Raw genomic sequence first — 20,510 nt, forward strand, 5'->3', positions numbered from 1 at the left:
AAAAAATCACCGTACACCAACGCCAACAAGAGGAGAGACCCCGAGGCGACGTGCTTCTCTGCGGGCTTGGTGGCGCGCGGCGCGTTTCGCCCCGCAGGCAAATGCGGAGAAGCTTGCCCGCACGTTCGAGGACCAGCTGCACGAGGCCAAAGCGAAGGTGGACGAGCTGCAGCGTCAGGTCACGGAGCTCTCCTCGCAGAAAGCCAAACTCGAGACCGAAAACGGTACCACGGCCACTCCGCCCCCCCCCCCCCTCGAGTACACTCACTAGGGACAGCACTGGGCTCGAGAACAACGAGAAGGGTAACATCGGCGCTATCGTACTGTGTCTCACGCACGTACGAATGCACGTTGAACTCCTATCGCCGGAGAAGGGCTCATTGCCACCGACGTAAATAAACAGGAGAATTGCGAGCGTCATGGGCGGATAACGATGGTTATTTTGTCTGACGTACTTTTGTATGTGTGTGTATGTTGAACTTCTTCCACACCGTATGTAGTCAAACGTGCTAATCGGAGGTGTGGGGGGAAGGACAATAAACTAAACACAAAAGCAGTTCTAAAGAAATGAGTTGTCAATCTAGATTTTAAAGTGCATAGCTCCAGTGGCTTCCTAATAGGGCTCTATATATGATTCAAAGTTTTGCTGGCTGGCTGGGACGGACGGACACGTTCAAAAGACACACGTGTTATCAGTACATATTTTACTCAATTCACCGACTGGCTGTCCTGACAATTTCGCATAGGCGGTTATTGCACTCCCCACACGTCAACTTCTATGCACGAAGAGCGTCCAACTGAATGCGTGACCGCATACGATACGTTGACCGAACTAAAAGAATGACTGTGTGAACTCCGCTTTCACTAAAACCCCACATGTCGTCGTCATTGTCGACTGAACTGTGACTCCAACAACAAACGACGATGACGACGATGACGATGATGACGATGATGACGATTGCGTTGACTCCGACCTGCTGCTGCTGCTCTTAACCGCCCGGCCCCCCGACAGGCGAGATGGGCAGACAGCTGGAGGAGAGAGACGCGATGGTGAGCCAGCTGACCAGGGGGAAGTGTTCCTTCACTCAGCAAGTCGAGGAACTCCGGAGGCACCTCGAGGAGGAAATCAAGGTGAGGCATTTAGGGGACGGGGGCGGGGGGGCGGCTTGGGGAGGCCTTCATCCAGCAGCGGATCGATCGGTGCTGACGATGACGACGAGGACGATGGCGTTAGCGATGATGGCGGTGACAGGGCCTTTCCTACGATTGCATCGCAGCTATGGAATGTATGGAAATATTTTCAGAACCTTAATATTTATTTTCCAGGAGGAATCCGATGAGCTATGAAGCTCTTTTTTTTTTTACCAGATTTCCAGGAGGGGCGGGTAAAACTTAGTTCGCACCGTACGTAGCCGACCGTGCTAATCTGAGGAGCATGATCTGCTTGCCCACACGGTCACATTGTTTCATCTGAAATCTATCACACACGCGGGGCAAGGGGCAGGATGGGGGTTTGAGAGAGTTTGAAAATTCCACCCCCCCCCCCCCCCCCGTTTCAAACTTTGCAGCACAACCCCCCATCTCAAGCACACAACGCCGCCGGCACGCGCGACATCCGCTCCACGCACGCCCCGGCGGGCGCTTCGTTAAATCGTCCGTCGCGTTACGACGCCGCCGTGACGTGCGCTATGACCCACGTGACGCGTTCAACCGTGCCCTCGACTTGTTTGACCACTCGCGAAAACGTGCGGTATCAAGCTGAGTGACGATGATGCATTTCCGCCATCTCCTCGTTCCTCCACTGCCCCCCCCCCCCCGCCCGCCGGCTCGCAGGCCAAGACGGCGCTGGCGCACGCGGTGCAGTCGTCGCGCCACGACTGCGACCTGCTGCGCGAGCAGCACGAGGAGGAGCAGGAGGCCCGGGCGGAGCTCCAGCGAGCGCTGTCCAAGGCCAACGGCGAGGTGGCGCAGTGGAGGACCAAGTACGAGACGGACGTCATCCAGCGCACCGAGGAGCTGGAGGAGGCCAAGTGAGGGCACACATCGTAGGCGCTGCCGGGTGGGGGGGAAGGGGTAGGGGGGGGCAGGGGGGTAAGGGGGTGGGGGGGGGGGCGAGCAGCGGCTCGGGGGATGCCTTCATCTGGCAGGGTGGCGGGGAATCGACCGAGGCCGATGACGACGACGGCCGCTGTCGTTTCATTTTGTACCCGCCCGCGCGTCCAGGAAGAAGCTCGCCGCCCGACTGCAGGAGGCGGAGGAGGCGGTGGAGGCCGCCAACGCCAAGTGCGCGTCGCTCGAGAAGACCAAGCAGCGTCTGCAGAACGAGCTGGAGGACGTCATGGTGGATGTGGAGCGCTCCAACGCGGTGGCGGCCGCCCTCGACAAGAAGCAGCGCAGCTTCGACAAGTTGCTCGCCGAGTGGAGGCAGAAGCACGAGGAGCGGCGGTGCGAGCTGGAGGGGTCGCAAAAGGAGGCTCGCAGCCTCGGCACGGAGCTCTTCAAGCTGAAGAACGCGTACGAGGAGGCCCTGGACAACCTGGAGACGGTCAAGCGTGAGAACAAGAACCTGCAAGGTGCTGCTGATGATGCTGATGATGATGATGAGGCTGATGATGGTGATGCTAATGTTGGGTGGGGGGGTTTTCGCGGTTGTGCTCTGCGTCTCTGCGATGTGGCGTGTAATTCTGGCCGTAACCGCCACTCGATGTTGTTGCTGATGTCGATCGGCGCGATGTCCGACGGTTCGCTTCACAATCGAGGGGAAAGAAAGCAAGCTCTCCTCGATTCGCGTTCCCGAAGAAGCTTCCGGCGCGGTAAGACCCGGAAAGGTCACCACAGAGCCATAAGACGAAGCCAATGTTCGCTGCACGACAGTCGAACGGAATTTTTGGTGACATTCTCAATTCTGGACGGCAGGAAGATTCAGTGCAGAACCAAATTGAATTTGATGGTGGCTGGTTTATTTTGTTATGAAAAAAAAAATCCTTCTGGGTTGAGACCATCAACGCGGCTACACGCGACCACCCGGGTTTAAATCGCTGGCGGCTGGCTACCATTTGGACATCCGTGAAAAAGAGCTTTACAGCTCATCAGATTCCTCCAGGATATAAATATATAAATAATCGGATTCCCGATTCTTTGCCGAGGGCCTCGGCGGTGGGCCCCGCTCAGCGCCCTGACCTCCCACGGTGCCACGTGGTCACCCACTGTTAATTAAAGTTTGGTATTAGTCACGCGTGCAAATCACATTTCTGTGGCTTTAAGAAAAGCATTGCCCCTTACGCGAACATGTGTTTGATATTTGAAAGCCCCTTTCATGGGAGCGAGCGAATGAGGCGCTTTGAGCCGCGAGTCTTTGTTTGTTTATAGAGGAGATTGGAGACCTCACGGAGCAGCTTGGGGAACTCGGAAAGAACATTCACGAATTGGAGAAGATGAAAAAACAAACAGAGCAAGAAAAGTTGGATGTCCAAGCAGCGCTGGAAGAGGCAGAGGTGATGCGGAATAAGAATAATCATCCTCATCATCGCGGTCATCGTTCTCATCACAACTAGGAGCATCTCAATCATCATCAGCAGCAGCAGCAGCGTTATTATTACCTGCAGCATATCACCAGGATCTTCACGACCACAATTAAATACAAATTAATTCATGACAATAATTTACAGCACTCACTCCACTGTTGGACAATGGAAATCCTTCGCCTCGTTGATCACGGGGGTTCTCTGAGCATACTTCACCACGCCGGTCAGTGGCGGGTTGGTATTAATCGGCACGATGTTCATCGCGCGGTGTGCTAACACCAGCAAAACAAAACAACATTGGCAGCAAGTCGCAACCCCCGATGAGCACGGTTGGCTACGTACGGTGCGAAAGAAGTTCAACGTGTATAAATACGCATCAATAACGAACGTCAGTAGGTGCGGCTCCGTCCCGAGTCCGCACCAACATCGATGTCGGCATTTGTAACATAACGCGACCAAAGGTCCTCGTTTGGCCACGACGCAATCTCGGTTGTAGAAAGTTGTTTTCCCCCAGTGTCCCCTCTCTCCCACCATCCCCCCTCTTCATCATCAACAACAACGACCGACCGGGCGTTGTTGTGTGCCCCTCCCCAGGGCGCTCTCGAACACGAGGAGGGCAAGAGCCTGCGTCTGCAGCTGGAGCTGAACCAGGTGAAGGGCGACGTCGACCGGAAGATCGCCGAGAAGGAGGAGGAGATCGAAAACCTGAGGTGTCGGCGTTCGTCAAAAGATAAATATCTATAGGCCGACCTGACGATATGGAGCGGGATAAATGTTAAATTTCGATTTAAAGCTTTCGTGACTGCAGGGATTCATCTTCTTGGTTATTTCGGTAAAGTCACGTAGAAGGGAAATAATAAAATAATAAAAATAAAACATAATCAAATAATTCTCACGACGTTTCGGCCACAACGCAAGCAGCCGTCCTCAGGTGAAGATCAGGGCTGTCGGAAAGGGGGATAAACGTTTATTGCCTCTGGTCCAATTCGGCTGAGAGAATGATTACAAAGAAACCCACAGACGAGGACTTCGATAAAATCTTAATGGGGCGTTCGAATTACGGTGGTTGTCGGTGACTGACGGTGCCCAACGGCGATGATGTCGTATGGACGAACAGCAACACGTCACATTGTGATGCTAACTTTTGACACCCAGTGAAACGCTTCCAGGAGATGCGGAGTTCATTTCAGTGAGCAGCTGTTCACTCGATGTTTTACTGTTTGTTCACCACATTCGAAATGTAATGTACTTCCAATAAGCAACGTTAGGCTACGTACAGTGCGAAAGAAGTTCAACATACGTAATAGCATGGTTGGTTACAAAGACAAAGATTCCCCCGTGTAGCCTCAACAGACCGTTGGGGCAAGTGCTGTTAGCGAGCACCTATGAAGGCCGGCACGACACACGACGGAGTGGGTGGCCAACACCACGCCTGACCGCCTTTGTCTCCCGAGTGGCGATGTTTACACACCGCACCAGGTACTCATTTGAGGTTGAGTCGACCTAGAGGAGGCCCAAGACCGGTTCAAATAATCCTCACCGGCGAGCGGGAATCGCTGGGTTCGTAGTGCAGCGCGCGCTAACCGCTCCCCTACCACGGTGCGGTCACCCGCAGACGCAACCACCAAAGGGCGGTGGAGGCCATGCAGGCGGCGATGGATGCGGAGGCGAAGGTCAAGAACGAGGCGGTGCGCCTCAAGAAGAAGATGGAGGGGGACCTGAACGAGATGGAGATCCACCTCGACCACGCCAACCGCCAGGCCGTCGAGCTGCAGAAGCTCACGCGTGCCCTGCAGGGACAGCTGAAGGTAACGGCGGCGGTCGGGAGGCGGGGGAGCGGAGTTGAGCCTGGCTAGCGCTGGGGATGGGCGACCGTGACTGTAGGGCAGGCTATAGGCAGCACGGTCAAACGTGGTTTAAGTGAACTCACACGGCACGTGGACACAAAAGGGCTGTACATGAGAACAACCGCCCCCTCCCCACCTCCACCGATCGGGAGTTGAACTCGGCACGGCACCTCGAGGGCTTTTATTCACTTGACCCATACAATCCCCTCCCACGCTCCCCACAACTATGCGGGGGGGTAGGTAGGGCCTTCGTCCAGCAGCGGATTGACGCAACAGGGGCCGAGTCTTCCAGCTACGACCGATGTGGACGTAGAGCAGCGGCCATCGTTTTACGTGGAGGTGCTCGAGCCGGATGATTGCGTCACGAGTAGCGGAGTCGCGCATCGCTCCGATGATCTTTTGGACTTGTAAAGCGCACATTATTCGAGAGAGGAGGCGACGACTCAGGAAGCACGAGGAACAACGGATAAAGCAGGAACGGCAGCGATTTCTCAAGCTCTGTTTAACACGTAAGCTTTGCCGACCAATATTATCCATAAGAGGTTTTTTTTTTGGTTAGATCGCGTAAATATAAATGTGTCGTTTAACCTCGAATTGTAAATATAAGTGTCGTGGTTTTGGTCTCCAAAACACCGGTGTATTGTATTAGTAACGAATTGGCATGTTTATTTTACGTGATAAACATTTTAAATTGGCTGTGTTGGGTGGTGGCGGGTTTAATGACACGTTTATATTTACGTGATCTAACCGAAAAAAACCTATGGATTCTCAAGCTCTGCGGTCCTCTGTATATTAAGTTGTTATAGGCCTCCTTCAAATGTATGTATCGGGCATCGAGTCGTAAAACGTTCCATGGTCAGTTCTGGGTGTGCGACCACAGTCGTCACAGACTGCTGGAGAGTTTTTAAATAATCCGCATCATTTGCTGCCACGGTCCGTGCGGTGGATGCGGTTCAGGGGTTGCGGCAGAGGTCGCAACCGGGTACCCGATACCCGTATCCTACCCGATACCCGGCTACCCGTACCCGGCCGGGTACGGGTACCAGTTTGCGACCCTGGTGCGGCCGGGTACGGGTACGGGTAGACCGTGAGTTACTGGTGAGTAACCGTTTGTCACTCATTTCCCAACGTCTTGTCTCTTCTCACAATTCAAGTTCCTAGAATCAACCCACCCGCGCCTGCAACATGGCTTCGATACCCGTATCCTACCCGTACCCGGCCGGGTACGGGTAGGGTACGGGTACGGCCGGGTACGGGTACCCGTTTGCAACCCTGGTGCTGCCGGGTATGGGTACGGGTAAGGAATCAAAACCCGTTTGCGACCTCTGGGTTGGGGCCCCGTGAGCTTCAGGCCGGGGGAGATCGACGCCCAGGGATCTCCTGCGTCGCCTGGGCTCTCACGAGGGGGGCGGCGTTGGCGGTGACGGCGGCCGTGGCGGTTCCGCCGTGCAGGAGCTGCAAGTGCAGCTGGACGACGCGCTGCGGGAGGGCGAGGACTGCAAGGAGCAGGCGGCGGCCGTGGAGCGGCGCAGCGCCCTGCTGGTGGCCGAGCTGGAGGAGCTGCGCTCGGCGCTCGACCAGACGGAGCGAGGGCGCCGCCTCGCCGAGCAGGAGCTGCTGGAGGCCACCGAGCGCGTCAACCTCCTCCACTCGCAGGTGCCGGCCCGCCCACCTGCCACCCCCCAACCCCTGCCCCCCCCCACCCCCCAACCCCTGCCCCCCCACCCCCCAACCGCCCCCCCACCCCCCACTACCCACTCCCCACCCCCCCACTCCCCAACTCCCAACCCCCCACCCCCCACCCTCCACCCTCCACCCTCCAGTCCCCACCCCCCACTCCCCACCCCCAACTCCCCACCCCCCACCCCCAACCCTCCACCCCCCACCCCCAACTCCCCACCGCCAACCCCCAACCCTCCACCCCCACTCCCCACCCCCCCACTCCCCACCCCCCACCCCCCACCCTCCACTCCCCACCCTCCACTCCCCACTCCTCTATTTAATACTTTTTATTTACTTTACTTTTATTATAACCTATTTTTGCGGTGTTATTATAGTAATTGTCACGGTTTTTAAACAGCGCATTTACATACTTATTTCATTAAGGTAATTCATAGAAAGAAAAAAGAAAGGATTTGCCAAGGCCAATATCGCAATCCGCCAAATTTGCCGTTCACGAGCACTGCGCATGTCTCCGGCCCGCAGAACACGTCCCTGATAGGCCAGAAGAGGAAGCTGGAGACGGACGCCTCTCAGCTGCAGGGCGAGCTCGAGGAGGCCATCCAGGAGTGTCGCAACGCCGAGGACAAGGCCCACAAGGCCATCACGGACGTGAGTGCCCCCCCAAAACACCACACCCCCCGCCCCCACCGCTTCACGCGACGAGCATTGTTTGCTCTTAAATTGTCTCGGTCGTCGGTTTCATCACCGTCGTGTTCATCGGCGTCGAGTCAGGAGACGGAAAGTCCGTTTTGGGGGTTTGTCGCTGGGCGCACGAATCCCCTTCGTGGAAGCGGACGTAACAGAGCTACCTCTGGGCGCCACGGTGGTGAGATGTTAACTCCCTCGCCTGGTATGCAGGAGGTCGTGGGTTTGATCCCAAGCCGGACGCCTGCTGCTGTATATTTGGAGTTTGCGTGTCTCTCTCTCTCCCGGCGGTTGTGTGGATTTTTCTCCGTGTCCTCCGGTTTTTCCCTCCACATTTAGGATCAACATCACGTGTTTAGAGTATGTGGCTGCTGCTCTACCTTTCCACATGATGATACATTAATTTCGTTGAGCTATCATTTGTGATAGCCAGGTCGCTTCTGAAAAAGAGCTACATAGCTCAGTGGGGTCTTACCTGATGGAAAAAATAAAATAAAAAGTAACCTCTGGTCCAAAAACTAAACTGGGCAGCATCTACTCACCTGCTCTGCAATATGAGAGTGATGTTCCATCGCGCGATGGTTGAAAGGGATTTGTATTTAATTCAGAGTGCTGGAATTTAACCAAATTTAATGCGATGGGCCCCGTTTGCTCGGTAACTGGGGGAGGTCTGCGCTTGACATTGTGACGTCACTGTGACGTTGCTGCGACGTCGCGTGACGACGGTCCGTGGGCAGGCATCGATGATGGCCGAGGAGCTGAAGAAGGAGCAGGACACGAGCGCTCACCTGGAGCGCATGAAGAGGAACGCGGAGCAGACGCTGAAGGACCTGCAGCACCGGCTGGAGGAGGCCGAGCAGGTCGCGCTCAAGGGCGGCAGGAAGCAGATCCAGAAGCTGGAGGGCAGGGTGAGACTGAGGGTCGGGCGGCGGTGGTGACGGCGGCGGCGGCCGAATCCACACACGATGTATATGTGCGGATCAGAAAGGCTTCCGCGCGACAGCGTTTTTGATGAGCGACGCGTCGTGTCGAGCGACTGGCCGACTGACTGGTAATGGATGGCCTGCGTCAAGGAATGCCTTGTCACTTAACTAGTGACTAGGACTAGGCCTACCTCATCCATAATATACTCGTGGGTAGTAGCAGGAATACCCCAAATGTTTAACTGTAAACCTCCACCACCCGACAGATCCAATGAAAAATAAAGTCATCGCGTGGACAAATTTGCCAATCGGATTTGGTTCATCAGTGAAACCGGACGAGGAATGCTGAAGAGCAGGCGACGTTTCCACCGCCGTTCTGCGCGATGTTTCGCTGGAGATTGCCTTCTAGGATCATCATCATCGGGATATTAAATGAGAAGCTCAGCCCTCGCGACGACCTTCATAGGCGCTTACCGACAGCCGCTCTCCATCCCACAGGTGCGGGAGCTGGACAATGAGCTGGAGATGGAGCAGAGGAAAGGGGCCGAAGCCCTGAAGGGGTTCCGGAAGTACGAGCGTCGGATGAAGGAGCTCACCTACCAGGTACTTGCCCTCGTCACCATGGGCACAGCCGCCGCGGGGATTCTGGGGTGGGTGGGGGGTGGGTCCGGACACCCCCAAATACAAAGATCCCCCATATAGTCTGTAACAGACTGTTGGGGCAAGTGCTGTTAGTGAGCGCCTATGAAGGCCGGCACGGCACATGAGGGCGTGGGTGGCCAGCACCACGCCCAACTCCCGTTGTCTCCCCAGTGGCGATGATTAAACACTGCACTAGGTACTCATTTGAGGCTGAGTCGACCGAGGGGAGGCCCAGGACCGGTTCAAATAATCGTCACTGGTGTTGTCCGTGAGCAGGATTCGAACTCGGAGTGCCAGGTTCGTAGCGCAGCGTAGCGCAGCGTAGCGCTTACCGCTACACCACCATCCCCCGCCACAGACAAAATTCACAAGCATTTGAGTCAGCGTATTTTTTTCTTCTCCTTTCGAATGAGTCTATTGAGATTGTAGAAGCTTAGAAAGTAAGGTGGTTTTCTGCAATCAATATATATTAGTGGAGTATCTAGAAACGGATCACCCTGTACATTTCATTATAATCACGACCCTGTTGCCGATTAAATCACCGACACAATGTCCAATTTAAGGCTGAAGAGGACCGGAAAAACTTGTCACGAATGCAAGGCCTCATCGAAAAACTGCAGCTGAAAGTGAAAAGCTACAAGCGGCATTCCGAAGAAGCTGTGAGTACCTTGTGCCGAGATGCTCCCCACCCAACCTCTCATCAGACACTCACCACTCGCCTGACCCCCAACTCATTCTGACCCTCGCTATATTAAATGCCACACACTACGCTCTTCTCACGAGTGTAATACTTCATGATATTTCGATCCCTAGCCAGGATTTTTCCATTGTGCATAATTCTTCGTTCGTAACATTTCCCGACGTTTGTTCTACGCAACGCCTGTGAACCCTCCCTTCTCCCATGTAACGCGCTGGCTGCCGTCGTACCGGCCGGTTCTATGCGAACCCCCGTCAACCCTCCACCTCCCCCGCTCCCGTGTAACGTTTCCTGCTGCCATCTCAGTCGTTTTGTCTGGGCCGCCGTTTGGGGAGCAAATAAATAACCATCCCGAGCCCGGGTGGGCCTCGCGTGAAACCGAGCGGCCGGCCCCTCTGTGTGTTCGTGTGCCGCGTTGGCTGCGTCTCCAGGAGGAGATCGCCAACAGCAACTTGTCCAAGTATCGGAAGCTGCAGCACGAGCTGGATGATGCGGCGGAGCGAGCCGACATGGCAGAGACGCAGGTCAACAAGATTCGCAGCAAATCGCGAGACGTGGTCACGAAGGTGAGCCCACACCTGAGTTGAGGTTGTTTTGTTCTTACAGTAACAGGGACTCCTCTACTAAACGGGCGAGTTAGGTTCCAGAGGTCTGTTCGTAGGTCGATTTGGTCGTGAGTCCAACTTGACTCCCGTCGACTCCAAACATGTTGTACGGCGTGTACACTAAACATGGGGAATGGCTTTAACAGTTGGATAATCTCCTGTAGATGCCACTGGTTCTTCATGTTACGCAGATGGAGATGCCACTGGTTCTCCACGTTCTACAGATGTAGATGCCACTGCTTCTTCACGTTTTGCAGATGTAGATGCCACTGGTTCTCCACGTTCTACAGATGTAGATGCCAATGGTTCTTCTTCACGTTCTGCAGATGTAGATGCCACTGGTTCTTCATATTCTGCAGATGTAGATGCCACTGGTTCTCCACGTTCTACAGATGTAGATGCCACTGGTTCTCCACGTTCTACAGATGTAGATGCCACTGGTTCTTCACGTTCTACAGATGTAGATGCCACTGGTTCTCCACGTTCTACAGATGTAGATGCCACTGGTTCTTCACGTTCTGCAGATGTAGATACCACTGGTTCTTCACGTTCTGCAGATGTAGATGCCACTGGTTCTTCATGTTCTGCAGATGTAGATGCTACTGGTGCTTCACGTTCTGCAGATGTAGATACCACCACCGCCATCTATTGCATGTCGGTTGGAACTTAAGACTCTTGGTCTGAACAGGCAACTGGACATATGGACAGGTTTGTTCGTATCTCTGAAAGTTCGTAAGTCATATGTTCGTAACTTGAGGAGTCCCTGAAATAATATGGTGAAAATGATTTGAGAATACTGCAGTGGTGTGTTATGGTTTAGCATACCGGACTTGAAATGGAGTGTACGGGTCTCTCCTTTCCGATGCAACTAAATGCATCCGCGGGGTAAACGGCGAGCGCTCGTTTGTACTTCAGAATCAGAATATATATCAATCCGATCAGCTATGAGCGTCTTTTTCACCAGATGTCCAGTAGGAACATCTGTGACTTCTTACACGAAGCACACGTCCTGCTGTGCCGGCAGAGTTAGGCATGGTTTCAATATGAGTTGTATCTATCTGGGGAGATTTACGTAATCATCCGCATAACAAGTTTTTAGGGAATGTTATGGTGGGCACATGCAACTTGCAATCCAGAGGTCGCAAATGTTTTTTTCTAAATGTAAAACCAAACCGAATTCTTTCCTCGTCCCCCAACCCCTGTTCTTCAGAAACACGACGAGTAAAGAGTGACCAGTGGCTCCAAGCAAGCGGGGGTGGGGGGGGCTACATTCAAAGAAAGCCTCCCGTCCGTCCAATTCTTGACAACGACGTCCCCACGTCTCCATTACCACCGGGGCAGTTCCATAAAAAATAAAAATTCTTATCGGTCAACGACCTCAGTCAATAACAAGAATATTTTAAGACGACGTAAAAACAAAAAAATACTCCAAAAAGCAATTTCGTCTCAGTACGTCCGACGCCCATTTTTCAAACATCTCTCTCGTATCAAAAAAGGCGGACACAATTATCTCCGAGTCCTAATTGTTCGACACATCTTAGCCAAAGTGAAAAAAGCCACTTAATGATTATACTAACAGATACTCGATTTTTTTTATACGTTTAAAACGTACGTCCGAGACCTCGTGACTGCCAAGTGACAAGGGGGTCAAATCGGTAAAGGTAAAGCGATTTGACCGTATCGGCAAAATATGAATCTGGCCCTGGTGTGTGTGTGTTTGTCTCTGGCTGCTACAGTACTGTAGTTAGAGGACCCGCTATTATGCACGGTTTCACAAACAGAACGCTCAAGAGTAGTCAAGCAGGCGACATGCCCAGTGACCTAAACCACGGGGCAGTTCCAGATTAATTTTTGCCTTGACGGAGCAGTCCCTGGGTGGTGCGTTCGAGAAGGATTTTTTGGAAGTTTTGGAAGGATGTTTTCAGCGTGGAGAAGTAGTTTTGCATGAGGTAGAAACTTAAGAGACTCTGAGAAAAGAAAGAGCGAGGACTGCAAGTATCTTGAGATGCGAGTTGAGTGTCGCGTGGAGCAACAAGAGCAATGGAAAGACAAAATAATGAACTTTTCAGAGCAGCTTCATATAGGGGAGGAGGAAATCTGAATGAAAATTTAAATAAACATGGCAACATGTGGATTGGGCCACTCAAGGCGGTGAACGTTTGACGAAGGAAGTTCCGGAATGAAGGATGCTGGGAAAGAGGCCAAGAGACGGGAAAAGAAAAGTTTCCGTGAAAAAAAGCTTCACAGCTCATCGGATTCCTCCCGTGACAATAAATATTCGGATCGATGCTGCTTGACAACTTGGGAGGAAGGTTGGAGAGAGCCGCCGTGCGGCAAAGCGAAGAAAGCTCACGATGAGGCCGGATGGGTGGCGATTGAGCCGGGGACCTGCAAATGGCCACATGGCCAGGGACAGAGAGGAAGGACTTGCCATTCCATCTTCGTAGAATAAGCAACGATTATGAATATTCCTGCTAAGAGATGCTCATCGATTACGCGCGCTTACAGTCGAGATAGTATTCACCGTGCAAGCCGGCAAGCGAACAGCACGTACCGCACGCGACACAACTTCTGTTTTCTTGGTTCTTTCGGTGAAGTCACGTAGAAGGGAAGTAATAAAATAATAAAAATAAAACATAATAAAATAATAAAAATAAAACATAATAAAATAATTCTCACGACGTTTCGGCCACAACGCAAGCAGCCGTCCTCAGGTCATTCTTCACCTGAGGACGGGTGCTTGCGTTGTGGCCGAAACGTCGTGAGAATTATTTTATTATGTTTTATTTTTATTATTTTATTACTTCCCTTCTACGTGACTACCAAAAGAACCAAGAAGATAAATCCCTGCAGTCACGAAAGCTTTAAATCGAAATACAACTTTTGTAACGCGTGGCACACCGCCGTGCTAGAGCGAGCGCTTTGCGGTAATCATCGCTTCAAGCTAACGAATCCCAGATGTTGAAACGACGGCACGCAATGGTTAAACATTAGAAATGATTCTCTTCGTTGGTTGGAGGTGACAATCGTACCACTCCGGGAGAGTTTGTGTTTTGCATGCGGTTGTTATCTATCATTGTGTGGTTGAAAATAAACATCTGGACAAAAAAACTTTTCTGATGCCACTCGCCTTCATTTCACAATAACACGAGCCTGATCTCCCGCGGGTACCCTCGTGAACGTCGTAGTCACATGGACAGACGCGCTGATACTGCTGCTGCTACGCTACTGCTGCTACTGCTACTCCTACTGCTGCTACTGCTGCTACTCCTGCTGCTACTGCTGTTACTACTGCTGCTACTACTGCCGCATGGTTCGACCGCTGGAACTTGATTTGGAGTTCCCAGAGCAACAGTTGAAAAAACGATACTAAATAATAAATACATTCCCTTTTGTTTCGTGTAATTCGTGGAAATGACATCTCGTAAGCACATTTTAGCAGACAGCAACAATTACCCAAGAACACCACCCACGGGAAATAAAAATTGGTTAGTTTTATATATGTATATTTCTAGTGATTTGTTTAGCTTGACTTTGCACTGCTCCTATGATGCGTTTGTACCGTTTGACGTTGTAACGTTCTGACCCGCCCCAACTGGGCGTCTGTGAAAAAGAGCTTTGCAGCTCATCGGATTCTTCCGGTGTACATTCATATTCTGATTCTGGGTACGGAGCAAAATGACAACACGAGTTGCTAGGTGGTGGTGGTGGGGGTGGAGGAACAAGGCAACACGAGTTGCTAGGTGGTGGTGGTGGGGGGGGAGGAACAAAGCAACACGAGTTGCTAGGTGGTGGTGGTGGGGGTGGAGGAACAAGGCAACACGAGTTGCTAGGTGGTGGTGGTGGTTGGGGTGGAGGAACAAGGCAACACGAGTTGCTAGGTGGTGGTGGTGGTTGGGGTGGAGGAACAAGGCAACACGAGTTGCTAGGTGGTGGTGGTGGTTGGGGTGGAGGAACAAGGCAACACGAGTTGCTAGGTGGTGGTGGTGGTCGAGGAGGAGGAACAAGGCAACACGAGTTGCTAGGTGGTGGTGGTGGTTGGGGTGGAGGAACAAGGCAACACGAGTTGCTAGGTGGTGGTGGTTGGGGTGGAGGAACAAGGCAACACGAGTTGCTAGGTGGTGGTGGTGGTGGGGGTGGAGGAACAAGGCAACACGAGTTGCTAGGTGGTGGTGGTGGGGGGAGGAGGAACAAGGCAACACGAGTTGCTAGGTGGTGGTGGTGGGGGGAGGAGGAACAAGGCAACACGAGTTGCTAGGTGGTGGTGGTGGTTGGGGTGGAGGAACAAGGCAACACGAGTTGCTAGGTGGTGGTGGTGGTTGGGGTGGAGGAACAAGGCAACACGAGTTGCTAGGTGGTGGTGGTGGTTGGGGTGGAGGAACAAGGCAACACGAGTTGCTAGGTGGTGGTGGTGGGGGGGGAGGAGGAACAAGGCAACACGAGTTGCTAGGTGGTGGTGGTGTGGGGGGAGGAGGAACAAGGCAACACGAGTTGCTAGGTGGTGGTGGTGGGGGGGGAGGAGGAACAAGGCAACACGAGTTGCTAGGTGGTGGTGGTGGGGGGGGAGGAGGAACAAGGCAACACGAGTTGCTAGGTGGTGGTGGGGGGGGAGGAACAAGGCAACACGAGTTGCTAGGTGGTGGTGGGGGGGGAGGAGGAACAAGGCAACACGAGTTGCTAGGTGGTGGTGGTGGGGGGAGGAGGAACAAGGCAACACGAGTTGCTAGGTGGTGGTGGTGGTTGGGGTGGAGGAACAAGGCAACACGAGTTGCTAGGTGGTGGTTGGGGTGGAGGAACAAGGCAACACGAGTTGCTAGGTGGTGGTGGGGGGGGAGGAGGAACAAGGCAACACGAGTTGCTAGGTGGTGGTGGTGGGGGGAGGAGGAACAAGGCAACACGAGTTGCTAGGTGGTGGTGGTGGTGGTGGTTGGGGTGGAGGAACAAGGCAACACGAGTTGCTAGGTGGTGGTTGGGGTGGAGGAACAAGGCAACACGAGTTGCTAGGTGGTGGTGGGGGGGGAGGAGGAACAAGGCAACACGAGTTGCTAGGTGGTGGTGGTGGGGGGAGGAGGAACAAGGCAACACGAGTTGCTAGGTGGTGGTGGTGGGGGGGGAGGAGGAACAAGGCAACACGAGTTGCTAGGTGGTGGTTGGGGTGGAGGAACAAGGCAACACGAGTTGCTAGGTGGTGGTGGGGGGGGAGGAGGAACAAGGCAACACGAGTTGCTAGGTGGTGGTGGTGGGGGTGGAGGAACAAGGCAACACGAGTTGCTAGGTGGTAGTGGTGGGGGTGGGGGTGGAGGAACAAGGCAACACGAGTTGCTAGGTGGTGGTGGTGGGTGGTCAGAGAACAGCTGAGCTGACAGCAGCGAGAGGGGGCAGCAGCAGCATCCCGAGGATGCTCTCCCTCCCTCGCCTCGTCTCGCAGCAGCCCAGTGACCTCCTCGCTCCCGGCAGGCGGCAGCAAGAGCACGTGGCCTGCCGCTGCGTGGGGAGCGGTGGTGCAGCGGTTAGCGCGCCGCGCGTTGAACCCGGCGAACCCGAGTTCCATTCCCCGCTCACGGCCACCAGCACCAGTAAGGAATTCATTCTAGATTTGAAGCTTTCGTGACTGCAAGGATTCATATTCTTAGGTTTTTTCGGTAAAGTCACGTTGGTAAAAATGTTAAATTTAATGAAAGTAAAATACAAATAAAATAAAAATCATGATTTGTATTTTATTTTTATTTTACCTTTATTAATTTTAACTTTTTTTTACCAACGTGACTTTACCGAAAAAAACTAAGAATACCAGTAAGGAATATCTGAACCTGGTGCGGTGTGTAAACATCGTCACTGGAGAGACGAAGGCAGTCGGGAGTGGTGCTGGCCACCCACCCCCTCGTGTGCTGTGCCGGCCTTCGTAGGTTGCTACTGGCTAACAGCACTTTGTAATCGATTACTCGATAAACCGGTGCCGGAGTAACGGTGATATTGTTTTTTGGTTAGCCTGCTCACGAGTGCTCGTATGGGTGGGTGGGTGAAGTCGTGTGAGTGGGAGGCAACTTTTCTACTTGAGTAGACACAATTACATCATCACCAGGCTTGCGGGTCTTGAATTGCGGGCCAGTCACCCTGCACACTTCCACACGGTGGCGCAACTTCAAACGGTATCTTACTAAACTTTGTATTTTACCAAGTAAGGCTGACCCAGCGAAATAGCCCTTTTTCATAAGCGACCTGGCCTAAAATGATCGCTCAACTTAGTGGCTTATCACGTGGACATTTATAGCAGTCAAATACTCTAAACGCGCTTTTCGAAATGTGGAGGGGAAATCCACAGGAGGTCGTGAGTTCAATCCCGACTCTGTGAAGCCTGCTGTATATTTAGATTGTTCACGTTCTCCCCGTGGTCGCGTGTATTTATCTCCGGGTTTTCCCTCCACATTTGTAATCAACATCGCCACGCGCTTTAGAGTATTGGGCTGCTGTAAATGTCCACACAATCAGCCACTTCGTCGAGCTATCATGTGGCCAGGTCGCTTCTGCAAAAGAGCTCCGATGGCTCAGGTGGGCTTTACCTGGCAAAACAAGAAAAATAGTTCGTCTGGCTCGCGCGCACGATCCGATGTCATCGCTCCCATCGTCCGCGATGAACTCATTTTCGATCGCGTTCTTTCCTTCGGGCTTGCCTACTCCATCCGTCTGCCTCGACCGCATGGCCCAATATCGCATTCCAGCAACACGTGGCCTGTGCAAGACAAAGAATCACCCCTCCCCACCGCTCCGTGTATAATCTGAACAAGCTTTCGGGGCAAGTGCTGTTATCGAGCAGTAACCGCACGATGACGCTCGGGGTGGCCCTGCCTGCGCTCGCCCCGCTCATGGAGTGTCCTCTTCTAACCTCGTGCACTTCTCCGCTCCTCGATCACCGATCCAGACGACCACTGAAACCCACCCAGGGGGTGCTACTAATGCGCGGCCCTGGTGGTGTGACTCTACACAAATCGCACGTTCAGCATGATCTGACCACACAGCGTCTTGTGATGCAACGTCGCTTACAGCGTTCGGCCTGGCTGTTCTCCTCCGCGGCTCCGCTCCTCTCTCTACTGCTAGATGGATGTTGGGCAAGAGATGTTCGTGGCTGGTGTACCTGTCGCTGTGGTCTCCTCCACCCCACGTCCTAATTGTGTGGGAGGGGATTCCCTTACACTGGGTGGTCCAGATGTCGTGACTCCCAATTCATTGACCCCTAAAATTAGTTCTCCCTTTGCATGTTCATTTGTGTTTTAAATGAACCCTACTTTTAAGATACATCTTCAGTTTTGGAGAGTTCAATGGCGGTCACAAGACATATTGGCCACCTTGTACAGGATGTGAAATTTGGGCTCGGTTTTGGCACGGTCCATTGGTTAATTTCCAAATAAAAATTAAAGCCTGCACCTGTTTTGAATACAATGCACGCGATTTTCTGCACCGGTTACGAATTAATCTGAGCGGCGCGCGGTTTCTTCGGCTAATTATTTCACTCACAGCGCATGCTGCACCGCTGATGAATTGGCGGCTTGAATGAGGCTCATTAATTCCTTCAATGAATTCCTTCACCCCCCTGGCAAACTCAGAACCTTGGGCTCTTCCTGTGCCACTTCACCCCCCCCCCCCCCCTCATTCAAACACGAGGTCCGCCACATACACACTGTATCGGGATTGAACTTCCACTCTCATCTGTAAGTAATTTCACTACTTAATCGCGTACCACGTAACACAACAGCAGCACCACCGCAGTCCTGCCAGAAGAGGGCCAGACGGAACGGATTCCCCCAGCACCTCACGTCTGCTCTATGACCCCCACCCACCCCACGCACCCCACGCACCCCGCCCCACCCACCCCACCCACCCCACACAACCGACCCACCCCACCCACCCTACGCACCCCACCCACCCCACGCACCCCACCCACCCCACCCACCCCACGCACCCCACCCCACCCACCCCACGCACCTCACCCCACCCACCCACCCCACGCACCTCACCCACCCCACGCACCTCACCCACCCCACCACGCGCCCCACCCACCCCACCCACCCCACGCACCTCACCCACCCCCCCCACCCCACGCACCTCACCCACCCCACGCACCTCACCCACCCCACCACGCGCCCCACCCACCCCACCACGCGCCCCACCCACCCCACGCACCCCACCTACCAACCCCACGCACCCCACCCACCCCACCCACCCCACGCACCCCACCCACCCCACGACCACCCCACGCACCCCACCAACCCCACCAACGGCCAACGTAAACTATAAATAGACCACGTGGTTGTCTCAAACCCAGAGACCACCATCACCCGAGAAGAACTCCCAGCTTCTCACGCCAGTCGGAAAAGATAAAAAAACAAACAGGTGAAGAGGGGAAAAAAACCACACAGGCAAAACTGCAACGATGGTGCAAGTCTCTTAAATCCACTGCCACTGTCCCAGTGTCAAAGAATACACCACAGTTAGCCGATCGGCAGATCGCATGTAGTGGGGTCAAATGTGGGTATTCCCACTACTTCCAATATGTCTGGCCAGCGTATAAGAGTAGACGAACTTCTGAAAATGCTCAGTAGAGCTCCCTCTTGCATAGGTGTTAGTACCTTACATAGCCAATCGTGCTAATCGGAGGTGCGGGAGGCAGCTATTGCAGGGCTGCACCTTTACCCTTTCCACCACGTCCCATCACCTGGCCTTAAGTGTCCTCCTTATAGGATCGCTGTTGATGCCCTTACGTTCAAGGAGTGCCCTTACATTCGTAGGGTCTTCCTATCGTCCACCTACTTCTGTACGTCACTCGAATGAAACTCGCTCGTGGATTCTGCCGTCCTACAGTCAACATCGCCTCCCTCTCACGATACGAAGTGGTTAGCAGCCGTCAGACCCTTAGCAAGCCAGCAAACATCCTCTGCGATCAGGAATATATTTCTCATGGGTGACCTGGGTTTTAATAATCAGTATAATTTACAGCCCTTTGTCAATCCATTGCTTGCTCCACCAGAGTACGCTTGGCTGTATTGGGGCACTCATCGGTGATTAACGCCTGATGGTTTGCATTTCGCCGCATTTGCAGTTTGGTGGAGTCCGTGATCGTTCCAATAATGGAGGAAATGTTCCCACAACCTTAACCTCCACGTGGTGGTGGTGGTGGTGGTGTTGTTGGGATCAGGGTTGAGAGTGGCTCTCAATGTCTCAGTGGCAGCAGAGAGAATGTAGAGCTGCTTCTACTTCGTATTGTTTATTATATGCAGGATACATACTCTCTGGTTCTTTCGGTAAAGTCACGTAGGTATAAAATAAAAATAAATCACGACGTTTTGATTGCAACACAAGCAATCATCATCAGGTGGGAAAACCACTGCAAGGAAAAAAATCACTGCAAGAAAAACAAATGCTGAATTTGTTTTTCTTGCAGTGGTTTTCCCACCTGATGATGATTGCTTGTGTTGCAATCGAAACGTCGTGATTTATTTTTATTTTAGTTTATACCTACGTGACTTTACCGAAAGAACCAGATAGTATGTATTCCTGCAGTCACGAAAGCTTCAAATCTAGATTATGCAGCACACGTTTTGCATTTCTGTTTAAAAATACAAAACGCCACAGATTAATCCAAAATAATGTTCTATTATCATTTAAAGTTTGCTGTTTGTGCCTTTATCTTTTGTTATCATTAAGCCCTTTTAATTGCTCGGAAGAAAATCCCTTCTCTGTTGTTTGTTGACGGATATGAGACACTGGTTGTAAATGCATTGAACTACTTGCACATTCAAATACAACTTGGAGAACAATAGTTCTTTAAAACAGATTCTGCCGGGGGATAAGTTACAAAAAAATAATTAAAATGTTATCTGGATAACCCCTTGGGCTGGAACTTCTTGTTT

General features: G+C 52.8%; 1 protein-coding gene across 1 annotated transcript in view; it reads left to right on the forward strand.

The window, feature by feature from the left end:
- The window catches only part of LOC144735254 (myosin-7-like), a 43,219-nt gene extending 29,931 nt beyond the window's left edge, over positions 1-13,288 (forward strand). Inside the window, exons 28-41 of the mRNA XM_078617754.1 lie at positions 98-224; positions 1,013-1,131; positions 1,834-2,030; positions 2,224-2,573; positions 3,370-3,494; positions 4,119-4,234; positions 5,140-5,332; positions 6,824-7,027; positions 7,577-7,702; positions 8,476-8,646; positions 9,160-9,264; positions 9,867-9,962; positions 10,432-10,566; positions 11,816-13,288. Of these exons, the coding sequence (XP_078473880.1) occupies positions 98-224; positions 1,013-1,131; positions 1,834-2,030; positions 2,224-2,573; positions 3,370-3,494; positions 4,119-4,234; positions 5,140-5,332; positions 6,824-7,027; positions 7,577-7,702; positions 8,476-8,646; positions 9,160-9,264; positions 9,867-9,962; positions 10,432-10,566; positions 11,816-11,830 (2,079 nt within the window). The 3' untranslated portion in view covers positions 11,831-13,288. The remainder of the gene's footprint in view (positions 1-97; positions 225-1,012; positions 1,132-1,833; positions 2,031-2,223; positions 2,574-3,369; positions 3,495-4,118; positions 4,235-5,139; positions 5,333-6,823; positions 7,028-7,576; positions 7,703-8,475; positions 8,647-9,159; positions 9,265-9,866; positions 9,963-10,431; positions 10,567-11,815) is intronic.
- Positions 13,289-20,510: the final 7,222 nt, after the last annotated feature.

The sequence above is a fragment of the Lampetra planeri genome, chromosome 54 (genome assembly GCF_965212315.1).
Source record: "Lampetra planeri chromosome 54, kcLamPlan1.2.h2, whole genome shotgun sequence".
Taxonomy (NCBI): Eukaryota; Metazoa; Chordata; class Hyperoartia; order Petromyzontiformes; family Petromyzontidae; genus Lampetra; species Lampetra planeri.